The 15,769-nt window shown below is 42.2% G+C and overlaps 1 protein-coding gene across 6 annotated transcripts in view; it reads right to left on the bottom strand.

Annotated features, from left to right (window-relative positions):
* cep112 (centrosomal protein 112) overlaps positions 1-15,769 on the bottom strand; it is a 669,222-nt gene that overhangs the window by 220,783 nt on the left and 432,670 nt on the right. For all 6 annotated transcript variants that reach the window (XM_068058509.1, XM_068058505.1, XM_068058504.1 and 3 more), the window contains 2 exons: positions 3,522-3,629; positions 1,049-1,231 (listed from right to left, as the gene is read on the bottom strand). In XM_068058509.1, coding sequence (XP_067914610.1) covers positions 1,049-1,231; positions 3,522-3,629 — 291 coding nt within the window. The remainder of the gene's footprint in view (positions 1-1,048; positions 1,232-3,521; positions 3,630-15,769) is intronic.

Raw genomic sequence — 15,769 nt, 5'->3', positions numbered from 1 at the left:
AAGAAAATAACCTTCCTGCCCACATTTTAGGGTGTTGAACAACTTAAATTTTGGCTGTTTTTCTGTGGTAAGGAATTCAATGTGCAAGGAAACAGAAAAACATTTTAGGTTGCTTCTGATGCATTCATTTGTCCTTCTTCGAATCAGCATTCTTGAAATAAATGTTCTTCAGACATCAACTGAAACAGTTATTATTTGAGACTAGTTTTATGCCAGTTTTACTGTACTTGCCGGCGATGCAGACACCGAGCTTTATCTCACCGCATTCCCTTAATCTTTCTGCAGTGGTTTCAGGCAGGCCTCTTTCCTTCCTGCTGATAGAGTTAGGTTAACAGCCCAAAAACACAACACATCTTAAAGTTTTTTTTTTATAAAAAAGCTCAGAACTAATCTAAATCATTTTCCATGCTGACAATGCACATTTCATCCGTAAGTTTGATGATTCAAATGTGTCCACAGTTGGGGGTTATTCTGTCAAATGGCTTCCAACAGTGACTGTTAAGTTCAAGGATTGGGACAAAAAAAACAAAAAAAACTCTAGGGGAGAGCAATGTGTCTAAACCTCACAAATTCAAGAACGCTCACAGTCAGGATATCTAGTAGTAAAAAAATGAGGGATTTGGGGGAGAGGGCTGAGGCGGGGGCAGGGGGGAATAAAAATGATGTGTGGCATCCCACAGAGCACTATAAAAATAAATGATAAAATGTGAATATTCGACTTACGCGTATCACAAAGACCAAGTGCGATTCCCAGTTTACGGAAGAAATCCAAAATAATGGAACCGTGACTCCAGGTGAAAGTGAAAGGCCAAATTGCATCGCATCAGGGGACATTGTAAAGCTGGCAACCTGCAGTTTCTGCAGATTAAGCTTATTTATCCCCAACCGGCATTAGAAGACTCATACGCGAAGGACTGCACGCCCCCAATAAATCGGCGATCAGCCATACAATTCCCAAAAACGTATCGTATTATTCCTAGCAAACATTTAAAGTAAGAATTTTTTTATTTAGCAAAACAAACAAAAAAAACACGTCAGCCATTTTCACCTGAGAGTCTCGCCTCCTCCATTCCTGAGTCTGGTTTTCATGCTCTACTATGGCGGCGCGAAGCTGTTTCTCCAAGTTATCTATCTCGCGTTCGTGCTCTCGGACTAGGCTGTCCTTTTCCGCGTTGTGCTGCTGGAATAGGTGCGTCTTCTCCTGCTCATGCTCCAGTTTCAATTCTACTATCTGATTGGACAAGGAAGAGTACTGTTCATCAATATCACATCACTGTTACCATGACAACAATTCTTCTGCTGCATTTTCCCTCTCTTAATTTCTCTTAAATTGATCAATTTGTCAAAAAATGCTCCTTTCTTTCTTCCCCAATGCAAAACAAAATTTTTACGTCATTGTGCCAACATCCCTCTGCAGGTGTTAAAGCACTCCATTGAATTTGCTCATTATATACCTGCTCAGTCTTATCCAGCCCTCCTACCCCACTTTTGTAACTGATTATTTTTCCAGTCCTTTCCACAATACCTATGAACAAAAAAACAATAAATCCATCAATATCTTCTACAAAAGCTGTGATTACATAAATATTATTTTTCTGTTGCAGCAATAACTGGCCCAAAGTTATATTTCTATAAAACTGGAAAACCTAATCCTTACTATTTGAACCGTTAAATGCCGATTTCTGCAGCTATTCAAATTAAAAATGAGTTTTCAATGAAAACACGGACAAAAGGTTTTTTCCCCCCTTAAACCTTTACAGAATGGAATTTGGATTTTGTTTTTGTGAAAAAATCAGCAGGTTACGATTCTACTGTTCAATTTCCATGCAGACAAAAATCAACTAATTTACAGTCGTTTTTACATGAAAGCCGGAGCATTATCTCGCTGTCAGCTACGTGATTCTGAAATAAACAGACTTACGTGTTCAGCAGGACGCCTGCTGTGCTGGTAGCTCGCTATGATTACACATAAAGCAGTCTATTCCCCAATATTCTGTTCTCAGTCCCTACCAAGCTGGATACTGTGACCTTGGCCAATCCTCAGCTCTTCTCACTAGGTTTGAATGGTAGTATGAAACCGAGGCCTACTTTCTACTGCTTTGATACTAATCCTCCCAGACTGTGCACAATGGCACCCTACCTGGCCTTCTAACTATAGGCAGCTAGGCTGGCTTTGAAGCAGGTGATGAATAGGGGCCTGCAGGATGCCAGATTTCTAGCAAATGCCAGGCCACACAGCTGCTAGGAACAGTCACTTACATTTTTCTTCAGTTTTGGTTGATTTTCGTTGCGATGTCGTCCGGACCAAAAGATATAAGCTCATTTTAAGCACAGACACTCTCTTGTCTAACAGCTGATGGCTAGATCACTCTCAAACGCTTCTACATGCGCAGGGCATTCTAAGAGCACTTAACCCTTAGGCAACTTTCAAACTGGAACCAATTAATAAATTCGACCCCAAGAGACGTCTCGATTCGAACTTTCTTTACACGTTTCACTAAAGACACACTCAATCTTGAAAATGGCAATGCTTTCCCTCCCTTCCCTCTGCACACAAACAATAAAGCCAAGGTTTGCAGTTTACCATGACTTTGCTCGTGTATCACTACATTACAAACCCGCATTGTGGAGCACTGCTCTAATATTCATCAGTTTAGTTTCACTGCCCTATACTGAACTGATATAGCGCTGCTTACGTTCACAACGCATATTTCAATTATTTATTATTTCAAAAAGAAAGACGCTTAAAAAATTGAAGAGGGATTAGGCACGCAGTAGAAGACAAAGAGAAAAGCAATGGCAGGCAACATTTTGAAGTTAGGATTTTTGTGCTCGTCAGTGAGGGGAAACAAGTGCTCGCAATTTTAAAGCAAAACTGATGCCCAGTTTAAAACAAAACAGGTGCACTGGAAGGGCATTCAAAGTTATGGCTAATTAGTAATAAACACTTGGTTTCAATTTTACATCCTGCTGTGTAAACCTGCATCTCATTTTCTTCTTTCTTCTCCCCAAGCCACCAAAAATAGCATTTACCCTTGTTGCATCTTCTTCAAACATCATGATGCAAAAAGACATTTTTCATAGCGGTTGCTTCCTTTGCTGGCTTGGTCATGATGTATGGGAGGTGGGTTCATTCTACTTGGAGCAGTGTAATGATCAGCCTTGAAATGCTTTGCACCTCTCTGCTATAATAAATGCACCTTGCACTCATTCTTCCTCTCACTCTCCCTTAGCCATTTTCCTTATAAGGCAAATAGATCTTGGCTCCCATTTTTTTCCCCTCAAGTTATATTTAATGCAGCATTATTGGTCACTGTGCAACACACTGTTGACTTGAATGTTAAAATGCTTGGTTCCCAAGGACCCTGGTGTAGAGTGCAGACTAAAGATAACATGGAAGAATCAAAATCACTATTGTTTTAAACGAAATCCCTAGTGACCAAAATTATTCTAAGCATTTCCTGAAAACACAGAGATTCTTAGTTTCCATAAGAGTAAAAAAAGAATGTGATTATATGTACCTGTTGTTCATATCGTTGCTTCAGTTCCTCCAACTGCCAAGAGAATTCTTTTGATTGCTTCTCTCGGACAGATTTTGATCTACTTAGATCTGCCTCAACCTTCTCCATCTATAAAATGCAAAAGAGAGAATTTTTGATTCGACACTGTAGTCATAGAGACAAAAATCTATAACTATTTCACTACACCAAATACAGTTTTAAACAAAGTGAGTTCAGGATGGAATTAAACCGTGATTATGTTTCAGCAGCTATTTTTGTTTTCAATTTAAACAAAAATCAAGAAATATTCTTGGCTGCTCATTGTGTGAAAATACCAGGAGCAGTTTAAAAAAATCAAATTTTAAAAAGAACAAAGTTTAAAAAAAATCTGATGACAAAATAAATCAATCAAATCAAGATCAGAAGCAAACTTCAAATGCATTTGCCACTTTCCTTTGCATAAAGACCTCCTCCAGTTCAGATTCTGTCCCTGAGCCATCAGCAAACTGATCTGAGCAATATGAATTATACAGTGAGAACTGAAACTATCAAAGCAGCAGGTTAACCCATTGTGCAGTTGGTAAAGGATGGTTCGAAGGTACACAGTGACTGGTTAAAACAGTGCTCAGTCTGCACTGTGTCTTCAATTATTTCTGGTAACACTAACACTGGCAGGGAGATAGTGGATGTTGACGTGTCAGGTGTTTTTTTATTCCAGTTCCTGTGAATCTGTTTAATAATTTCACCGCCTACAGGAATGATATTTCAGATGTATGAAACTTGCAAATTTTAACTCACACTATTTGCAGCAGTGTACCAGGTTCTTAAACCCACTTGGACAGATGCTCTTGACAACGTAATATTAGCCCACAAATGACAGGACATCAGCATGGTTTAGTCATCCAATGGATTGCTCGATGGCATGGTAGATTGCAGGTTTGCATCTGTGATTCCTCACAAAGTTGGTGATCTCACCATTGCCATCAGAGAGGCAGTCAATGTCTTGTCAAGTGGGATGGGACAGGTTATGGAAGCTATGGTCATTTATCTCCAAGCATCTAAGTTAGGAGTGGTAGAAACCAAGTGATGGAGTAGTTTCTTCTGCAGATACCAGATAATGACCACAAAAAAACCGAAATAATAAAAAGGAACAAAAATAAATAGTTTTCAATGTTCTTTCAATCATAATTCAACTGTGATTGGACGCATAAGCTAAATGTCCTTCATCCACACCATGAAAGACCTGCTAACACTCGCCATCAATGCTAGGAAGACTTTCAGTATCCCCACAACTTTCCTCTCCCATATTGAAGTCCTTTTTCATCAGCCACTCCCCATTAGAAGTTATTAACAAGATCAGTTGGTGAGACCATCAGACACCAGTCACAACCAGGCTACAGGAGATGTTGTTCTGTGCCGTGGGTCTGATTCCACTTCTGCTACTTCCCCACTATATGGGCAAACCTGTCAAGTGTCAAACACAGCACTGAGCTGAGCATCACTCCATTTTGGTCTAAAAATGCAGCTTGTCACTGATAGTTCCAGGTATTTAAGTGGGTTTGAAGTCCTTGCCGCTCATGTGTCGCACTACACTTCCCCAGAATGGTGACAGCTCTGCAAAGGCCAATGATGACAATGTGAACTTGAAATTCTGTCAAAGATCTCCAGAGCACAGAAGGTTAGGAGTTCCATCCTATACCATCAGAAATTACTACCTCAGTTAAATGCTTCCTTTTAAATTGTGCTAAAGAGATAGCAGGGGCATTACTATACATATTTAATCATTTGTTAGAAAAAGGTGTAGTGCCAGAGGACTAGATAACATAATTCCTATATTTAAGAGGGACAGAGCTTAGAATCAGAGAATGTTTATAGCACAGAAGGAGGCCATTTGGCCCATTGAGTTTATGCTGGCTCTGTGCAAGAGCAATTCAGCTAGTCTCACTTTCCCGTCATTTCCCTGTAACCCTGCAATTTTTTTCTCTTCAGGTGCTTATCCAATTCCCTTTTGAAAGCCACAATTGAACCTGCTTCCATCACGCTCTCAGGCAGTGCATTCGAGATCCTAAGCACTCGCTGCATAAAAAATGTTTTCTCACGGCGCCTTTAGTTCTTTTGCCAATCACCTTAAATTAGTGTCCTCTGGTTCTTGTTTTTATTCCTCTGGTTCTTGATTCCTTTACCAAAAGCAAACCGTTTATCTACTCTGCCTATGACCAGGGAATTATAGACCAGTCAGCTTAACATCTGTGGTATGAAAGATAATGAAATCCCTTTTAAAGGAGAAAATAGAACATCTAGAAAAGAGTGGGGTGGAGGTTGGGTAGTCAATACCGAGGAATTGGAGAGGGTGCAGAGAAGATTCATGAGGATGACACTAGGAATGCGTGGATATACATATCAGGAAAGGATGAACTTGACATGCTTTGGTCTGCCCGAAACTTGGTCTTCCAGCGCCAAGAGCTGTTGACAACTGAGTGTTGCAGGCTGGCACATTCCAAGGTCCAGGACTACATGCTGAGGAACGCATTAAAGCTTGGGGCAGCCACTGCAAAGACTCAATGGGGAAAGATCACCGTGGAAGGTCCTCCCACCATAATATACCAAGGGACTGGAACCCATATAAAACCCCTTGGGCTGAATGCACCAGAGAATATTTGACATGGAATGTAAATGTACATTGTAAATATAACCTGTAATGGCAAGTTACTTTAAATATCAGCAAGGGCTGGTCTGAAACCTACTCAGCTGAGATGATATCTGTCATTGAAGCAAAAAAGCAAAGCCTACATGATACACAACATAAACCCAACAGCTAAGACACTGCATGACCTGAAAGTAGCTAAGACAGCCGTGCAAAGGAGGCAGATACTGCACAAACAAACACTGGATCAGTTTAGATCAAGAAATCCAAACTGCATGCGACAAAGGAAACCTACAAGCTGGTACGAAGGGATCAAGAGGGCACTTGGCCCTGTCATCACCAAAGTTGCTCCCCTGAAGTCAGCAGATGGTGAAATGCACACCAACAGAAATAAACAGATGTCCTACTGGGCTGAACGCTACCGTGAGCTGTACTCCTGTGAGTCAGACATCTCCCAGTCTGCATTTGACACTCTCCCGCAACTTCCTGTCATGGATGGGTTAGATGAAGAACCCTCATCATTGGAGCTTGAGAAGGCCATAGACCGCCTAGCGAACAGAAGGGAACCTGACGAGGCCAGAATCCGAGCCGAACTTCTCAAGCACGGAAAGTCCCATTTATTGCCACATCTTTATGACCTTCTTCTCTGCTGGAAAGTAGGCTCTGTTCCACAGGAGATTTGTGACACCAAAATGACACTGTACAAAAACAAAGGTGACAGAGGAAACTGCAACAACTACAGGGGACTCTCACTCCTCAGCATCACATGGAAGTCTTTTGCTAAGGTCATTTACTTGCAGACCGAGTGTACCCAGAAGCACAATGCAGTTTCCGTGCTAGCAGATCAACTGTGGCTAAGATCTTCTCCATATGCCAGCTACAAGAGAAGTCGACGGAACAGAATATACCCTTTACCTTACTTTTGTAGATCTCATTAAGGCATTCCACACCAGGGCTCTACAAAATTTTGGGAAAAATTGGCCATCCACCGACGCTCCTCAGTCTTATTCGCTCCTTCCATGACAACATGCACTGCACTGTACAGTTTGATGGCTCCACTTCGGAGTGAAGAATGGTGTGAAACAAGGTTGTGTCCTAGCCTGCACTCTGTTTGGCATCTTCTTCTCCATGCACCTGATTTTTGCCTTCCCTGCAAATACACTTGCTCACTAGGTTAGATGGCAAGCTCTACAATCTATTAAGGCTGAAAATGAAGACAAAACCACTTCACGTCCTGATCAGAGAACTCTTCTACCCTGATGATGCTGCGCTAGTTGCTCATACGGAAACTTATGGACTGTGTTACGACCAAGGTGGGAGAAGTGCACTTTTTATTCTAGCCCCACTTCTCCACAGGTCACAACATATATTAAATTTTCCCACTTACCGATACAGCCAATCACTTTCTCTATTTTCTCCAGAATAAAACACACTGACAAGTTTCTTTAGTAAACAGCAAAATTATCAGTTTATTAGAAACCAAGTCCTAACCAATAATGAAGTACAACATATACACAAATTGAAATATTAAAGCCCCTTATTTATCCTAGCGTTCACACACACACATAAATACATACACACTGGCTAACTGGGAAAAAATAAAAAGGATTTTTGTTTAGAAGAGTAACATAGAAATAGAAGGAATAAAAAATAATACTTAGGCCAAAAAGAAAGTATGGAAAGATGTCTTTTGTTTTGGTTAGGCGCCCCAAATGCATGTCGATGGCTGTCAATGGGATCTTCCTAGAACAGTTCTTTCCAGGCGATGTTGATGATCAGTTTGGGTAGGCTGTCCAAGAGATGCAGCTACAGAGGCTCCAAATAGGTCTTAAAGCAGGAATGCAGCAATAAAGGTTTCAGTTCCACACATTGATGCAAAGCTTCCTTCACACATGTAGGATTTCTTCAAATACAGGAGGAAATAGGAATCTGCCACACTGTATGCAGGGTGGGTTTTCAAGACAGAGAGAACTGAGCAGTTCTTCTGGCAGGCAAAATCCAACAACTGACTGTTGTAACAGATCAAAATGAAACCAAGACCTTCCAGAAGTCAAGTCTCCGGACATCTTTAATTCTTGGCTTGTCACTTCATCGTAAACATCCCTCCAAGACAAAAACAATACCTGCTGGGTTATTATTTGAAAACAGGTTCCTTCCAGTAACTGTTTACAGTTCAAATTCAGTCCAAACCTTCTGGTGACCTCCCTTAAAAAAAACACCCAAGGTTCCAGCATCCATGGAATCCTGTTCAGTTTTAAACAAAAATGCTAAAAATGTAACAAAAAAAAGGAAGCACTCATAACAATTCTCTCTCCCATGCCGGTAAGTAGTTCTTCTTGACTATAAGCATCAAGAAAACTGTGGTCATAGGACAAGGTGTTGCATCTCCACCCCTGATCACACTAAATAACACCCCACTGGAAGTGCTTAGCAAATTCTGCTACCTTGGGTCCACATTGACAATCTGCCCCTTGATGCAGAGCTCGATACACTCATAGGGAAAGCAGCTACCACCGCTGGCCGACTTGCAAAATGCATACGGGATAACACCAAACTGACCCTTAGGACTAAGTCGATGGTTTATAAGGCCTGTGTTCTCAGCACCTTGCTGTTTGGCTGTGAAACATGGGTGACTTACAGCTACCAGGAAAAGAAGCTCAATAATTTCCATCTTCTCTGTCTGCAGCACATTATGGGTATATCCTGGCAGGACAAAATCACAAATGTGGCAGTCCTCTCAAAGGCAGAGCTCCCAAGTGTGTTGGTACTAATCAAACAAAGGCACCTTTGATGGATCGGACACGTCCGTAGGATGGAAGACAGTCGCATACCCAAGGACCTTCTTTATGGTGAGGTAGCCGGGGCCAGATAGCCAGTGGGGCGCCCAAAGCTCTGCTTCAAGGATGCTTACAAGTGTGACATGAAGGATCTACGTGTCAACTATCGCACCTGGGAGTCGCTAGCTGGCAAAAGAGGGAAATGGCAACATATCCTGTGGACTGGTATGCACTACCACGACGACCAGTTGCTATAGCAGCTTGGCAACAAGCGCCAACGTCAAAAACAACAACACATTGCCACTGTGGTTGACAGGGTCCTCAACCGTGTCCGGCCCATTTCCTGCACCTCTACCCTCACCCCTTCCCCTCCCTCCCAGAACCGTGACAGGGTTCCCCTTGTCCTCACTTTCCACCCATCAGCCTCCATATCTAAAGGATCATCCTCCGCCATTTCCGCCACCTCCAGCGTGATGCCACTACCAGTCACATCTTCCCCTCCCTTCCCCTGTCAGCATTCCGAAGGGATCGTTCCCTCCGCGACACCCTGGTCCACTCCTCCATTACCCCCAACACCTTGTCCCCGCCCCATGGCACCTTCCCCTGCAATCACAGGAGGTGTAATACCTGCCCATTTACCTCCTCTCTCCTCACTATCCCAGGCCTCAAACACTCCTTTCAGGTGAAGCAGCGATTTACTTGTACTTCTTTCAATGTAGTATACTGTATTCACTGCTCACAATGTGGTCTCCTCTACATTGGGGAGACTAAGCGCAGACTGGGTGGACGCTTTGCGGAACATCTCCGCTCAGTCCGCAAGCAGGACCCTGAGCTTCTGGTTGTTTGCCATTTCAACACTCCCCCCCTGCTCTCATGCTCACATCTCTGTCCTGGGATTGCTGCAGTGTTCCAGTGAACATTAGCGCAAGCTCGAGGAACAGCATCTCATCTACCAATTAGGCACACTACAGCCTGCCAGACTGAACATTGAGTTCAATAATTTCAGAGCATGACAGCCCCCCATTTTACTTTCATTTTTAGTTATTTTTTCTTTTTTTCATTTTTAACAATCTTTTTTTTGCATTTATTTCATTTCATCTTAGTTTGTTCAGTTTGCTTACCCACTGTTTTTTTTCAGGTTTGCACTTGCTGCTGTTCAATATTCAGTCCGTTAACACCTAATCTGTACTAATGCTTTGTCTTTCAACACACCATTAACATATTGTTTGCCTTTGCTCCATGACCTTTTGGTCAGCTACGTGGCCTTGTCCAATCTACACCTTCTCCTTTGTTATCTCTTGCCCCACCCCCACCTCACTTGCTTATAACCTGTGACTTTTCTAATATTTGTTAGTTCCGAAGAAGGGTCACCTACCCGAAACGTTAACTCTGCTTCTCTTTTCACAGATGCTGCCAGACCTGCTGAGTGGCAGCATTTCTTGTTTTTATTAACATAGCGTTACTTGGCAGCTTCACGTGCAGCACTTGTGGCAGAACCTGCCTTTCAAGGATTGACCTTCACAGCCATCAGTGAAGGTGCATCAAGAGAAGACACCCCACTTAAATGGCTTGTTTGCTGTGTGTCCACCACCTTTTGTAGATGGAAGGATACCAACCCAATGGCAAATGTAGTGAGACACCTCGTACTGTATTGAAAGAAATTGATCTGCATAGCACCTGATGTAATGTCGAATTTGAACTGGTATGCAGTGTATTTTTACAAATTTTATGAATAAAGTATATTTTTGGAAAAATAAGGATGAACAAGCTTGGTCTTTTCTCTTGAAAAAGAAAGCTGAGGGGTGACCTAATAGAGGTCTTTAAAATTATGGCAGGTTTTGATAGAGTGGATGGAGAGCGAATGGGGAAGAGCATAACTAGAGGCCATCAGTATAAAATAGTCAACAAGAAATGCAACAGGGAATACAGCAGCAACTTCTTTACCCAAAGAGGAGTGAGAATGTGGAACTCGCAACAGGGAGTAGTTGAAGCAAATAGTATAGATGCATTTAAGGGGAAGCTAGACAAGCATATGAAAGAAAAGGGAATAGAGGGTTATGATGATCTATTTAGATGAAGAGGGAAGGGAGGAGGCTCGAGTGGAGCATAAGCGCCAGCATGGACTGGTTGGGTTGAGTCGCCTGTTTCTGTGCTGTATGTCCTATGTAATCCTATGTAGAATGTGCTAATGGAATTTTTTTTTTTGCATTTCACTGTATAACCAGTGCACTCAAACTGCAGAGATGAAAGAACAGATATCTAAAGTACACAAAATCCAGTAAAGGAAAGGGAATCAATCTGGTTGTGTTTAAAATTATGGCTCATTGACTGAGGGTGCAATCAGTAGTTTCAACACAGATCTGAGGCCCAATGCAAAAGAAAGCCAGACTATCAGCATTAGCTGTGAGAAGCAACATCTGTTCCTTGGTTGGTGCAACCCATTGGACTAAGAGAATCGTCACTGTCCATAATGCCTTGAGACAAGTTCACCTACCTAGCAGAATTTACAAACATATCCAACACTCTGGGCTGAAGACCAAGCAGATTTCTTTGTTTGCTGAATGAGTGGAACACCAACATAACCATGATAACAAAATCAATGGGACAGAATCAAAGGGTGGGGCAACTCAAAAAATGCAGATCTGCATACAAACACTTGAAGATTGAACTAGAAAAAATACAGACTACCTACTCTACTGAAACAATGACCAGGATTTTGTTCCACCCTGGGGACAGGGGGAAATAGGGAAAAAAATATGGGAAAATGCAAATGAACAATGTTTATACTCAAAGAGCTGTTAGGGCTTTTAAAAAAAGTTAATCTTAATTTGTCTATATTAGTTACCATTTTGAGTTTCCTCCCCCAACTATTTCTCCTGTTTATCTTCAGATATCAGCTTCATTGCACTTTCAAGCTCAGTGAATCATCCTAATCATCTTTCTGAGAGGTGAAGAAAATCAATAGAAGTATTTCATACACAGTAGAAGCTGGGAGATATTCTTCATTTTGATGTTGTAACGACAACTTGCTGGAGATCCATCACCTCAGGTCTCCTGGGCAGTAAAGACTCACTCTTTTGATGTAAGCAGCTGCTCTGTCATCAGCTAGCTGCCTGAAGATCTGCCTCTTTCCCAATCCTGGAAATTTGTGCTTCAGCTCAAACCCAATTAAAATTTGGTCGCAGCTGTGGCAAAGTTGTGGCTCTGGCTTCTGGTGCAAGATGCAAAGTGACTTGTTAGTGAAAGTTCGTGCAACCTAAACATCCTGCAAATCTCTTTGTATACCATCCAATTCACCTTGAGCTGGAGCAACATCATAAATATGCCCCACTTGATATTGAATCCAGCCCAACACTTCACAAATTCCACTAAATCCTGGCACTGAAAATCACATCGCATCAAGCACCTAATGGCTGAGGATCAGTGTACAAAATCTGAAAAATTAACATTTGATTTATCTGATGTTGCGATACCCAACAACAATGCTTCAGAAAACTGAGTGTTTTCCAGCCAAGTATTTCTACACGCAAAAAGAAAATCTGCTTTCAAAAACTCGATTTTTCTTGCAGACTGTCAAATCATTTTCAATTATATATTCACCAGATGATGCTGCATTGTGTGCTGGGAAATAATGGGTTAATGACTAAAATAAAATTGGCTAAAGGACAATCAGAAATAACAACGTCTGCATAAGAACAAGCTTATTTCATACATTGATTTCCCCAATTTATCGCAATGCAACTTAATTTCTAAGAAAGCCTAAACCATTTCAATCTTCAGTCAACTTGAACACAGACCCCGATGACAAGAAAACTGGTAATAAGTTAAACTGCCAACTATCAAGTAGATTTAGTTGCTGGTCTGAAAGTTACTGTGTTGGACTTCATAGCTTTCCTCACTTCAAAGCATGTCATTTGGAAGCAATCTATTCTTATGCATCAGTGCCAGGGTCATTTCGTAACAGTGGAAAACTAAATTCCTTACAAGAGTGTTTCCTGATTTGAAGCTACATTTTTTTTTCCCTTGGCAAAATGAACTTGTCCTTAGGAACCAATGGTGCTGCAGGGATTATGCAACCCACAAAATCCACTCTTCCAAAGTAATTACACAGTCAACTCTCAGTGTGATTTCAGGATGAGCATGAGGCGCAGCAAGAAAGAAATGCCTGAAAGTATCCGAGTTGCTGAGGGTACAGACTTTCCATCACTACCAGGGACCATATCATTCCTCTGATCCCTAATCTTAAGGAAAAAGTAAAGCACGTAAACTGTGACCCAATACAAGAAGGCGCTTATGGATTAATCCAAGTATTCAGCACTGTTCTGAGGATTGCTCCTGTTCAGAAACTTATTCAAAAGAAAGGACTGGCATTTATATCATGTCATTCATGACTTTAGAATATCCTAAAGTATGAAGTATTTTTGAAGAGTAATCACTGTAGTAATATTGCAGGGAAGTGCCCCAGCTAATCTGCATGCAACAAGGCCCCACAAACAGTGATGGGATAATAATTTTTTTTGGTAAATTATTTAGTCGAGGGATAAATGTTGGTTTGGACACGAGGGGATCTCCCTGTGTTTTTCTTTAAACAGTGGGATGTTTTACACCTAGCTCAGTTTAACATATCACCTGAAAGATGACTCTTCTGACAGTGCAGCACTCCTTCAGTACTCCACTGGAGTATCAGCCTAGATTATGATTTTTAGTGTCTAGAATAGGGCATGAACCCACAACCTTTTGACTCTGAGGTGAGAGGGCTATCAACTGAGCCAAGGCTAACACTTAAGAAAATTAGCAAAAAGGAAAAGCACAGCTTTTTGCTTTTTTAAGGCAAATCACAAGGTTGGTTGGCATCCTTCCATCTATGAAAGATGATGGACACACGGCAAACAATCTATTTAGGTGGGGTATCATCTCTTGGTGCACCTTTGCTGATGGCCGTGAAGGCCAATCCTTGACAGGCAGGTTCTGCCACACGTGCAGCACGTGAAGCTGCCAAATGACACGGAGTTGTTTTTGACATTGGCGTCTGTTGCCAAGCTGCTGAAGTAACTGGTCATCGTGGTAGTGCACACCAGTCCACAGGATGTGTCACTATTTCCCTTTTTCACTAGCTAGTGACTCCCAGGTGCGATAGTTGGCATTTAGAGCCTTCATGTCGCGCTTGCAAGCATTCTTGAAGTGTAGCTTTGGGTGCCCCACTAATTGTCTGGCTCTGGCTATCTCACCATGCAGAAGGTCCTGTAGTCTGCGACCATCTTCCATCTAGCGGATGTGTCCGATCCACCAAAGCTGCCTCTGTTTGATTAGTACCAACACATGTGGGAGCTCTGCTTTTGGGAGGACTGCCACATTTGTCATTTTGTTCTGCCAGGATATACCCAGAATGCACCGCAGACAGTGAAGATGGAAATTTTTGAGCTTCTTTTCCTGGTAGCTGTAAGTCACCCATGTTTCACAGCCATACAGCAAGGTGTTGAGAACACTGGCTTTATAAACCATCAACTTGGTCCTAAAGATCAGCTTGGTGTTATCCCATACGCGTTTTGCAAGTCGGCCAAAGATGGTAGCTTTTTTCCCTATGCGTGTAGTTCTGCAACAAGGGACTGATTGTTTGTCACCGTGGACCCAAGGTAGCAGAATTTGCTAACCACTTCCAGTCAGGTGTTATTTAGTGTGATCGGGGTGGAGATGAAATACCTTGTCCCATGACCACAGTTTTCTTGAGTCAAGGAGAACAAGTCACAGGCATGGGAGAGACAGTCCATGAGTCTATGTAGCAGTGAGCGACTAGCACAGCATCATCAGCATAGAAGAGTTCTTTGATCAGGACGTGATGCGTTTTTGACTGTTAAATTACATGGGGTGGTGGTATGGACTTCAAAAAGGTGAAGTGTAAAGTGAACTCAAAGTTTGGTTTGGCTTTAGTCAATTGAAAGTATTGTTTTGTACACAGTATGGGTGCACGTTTATAACTGTAACTATCTTTGTTTTATTCGTTCATGGGATGTGGGCGTCACTGGCTAGGTCAGCATTAATTGCCCATCCCTAATTGCCCTCGAGAAGGTGATGGTGAGCTGCCTTCTTGAACTGCTGCAGTCCATGTGGGGTAGGTACACCCATAGTGCTGTCAGGAAGGGAGTTCCAAGATTTTGATCCAGCGACGATGAAGCAACGTTCTTATATAGTTCTAAGTCAGGACGGTGTGTGGCTTGGAGCGAAACTTGCAGGTGGTGGTGTTCCCATGCATTTGCTGCCCTTGTCCTTCTAGGTGGTAGAGGTCGTGGGTTTGGAAGGTGCTGTCTAAAGAGTCTTGGTGCGTTGCTGCAATACATCTTGTAGATGATACACACTGCTGCCACTGTGCGTCGGTGGTGGAGGGAGTGAATGTTTGTAGATGGGGTGCCAATCAAGCGGGCTGTTTTGTCCTGGATGGTGTCGAGCTTCTTGAGTGTTGTTGGAGTTGCACCAATCCCTGCAAGTACAGCTAGCAGATTTTGGGAGATTTTTCACATTGGTTTTCATTTATTTTCAATGCCGTTTCTCTGTTTTTATAAAACTGATTTGGCTTGAGCAGTTAACAAAAAAGATTAAGGGTCATATTGCAAAAAACAGTTGCATCAGCTTAATGATTTCTCCAACTGCCTCTCATCTATCCTAGCCTGAAAGCACTGTGGCCAATTATGTAGGAAGGCAGGCAAACTGCTTGCAGGTCTCTGCCAAAGTCACTCTGAACTAGCTGCTGGGAGGGATGGCAATGACTGTTCATCCATTTCCCTTCCTCACAACTCAGCAACAGGGATCAGGAACTTAGGTCTATGCTGTATTAAGCCTGCATCCCTCATTGA

This window comes from Heterodontus francisci, chromosome 26 (genome assembly GCF_036365525.1).
Source record: "Heterodontus francisci isolate sHetFra1 chromosome 26, sHetFra1.hap1, whole genome shotgun sequence".
In the NCBI taxonomy this organism is placed as follows: domain Eukaryota; kingdom Metazoa; phylum Chordata; class Chondrichthyes; order Heterodontiformes; family Heterodontidae; genus Heterodontus; species Heterodontus francisci.
Note: the sequence above shows the minus strand (reverse complement) of the source record. Positions and strands in the feature narration are given on the sequence as shown.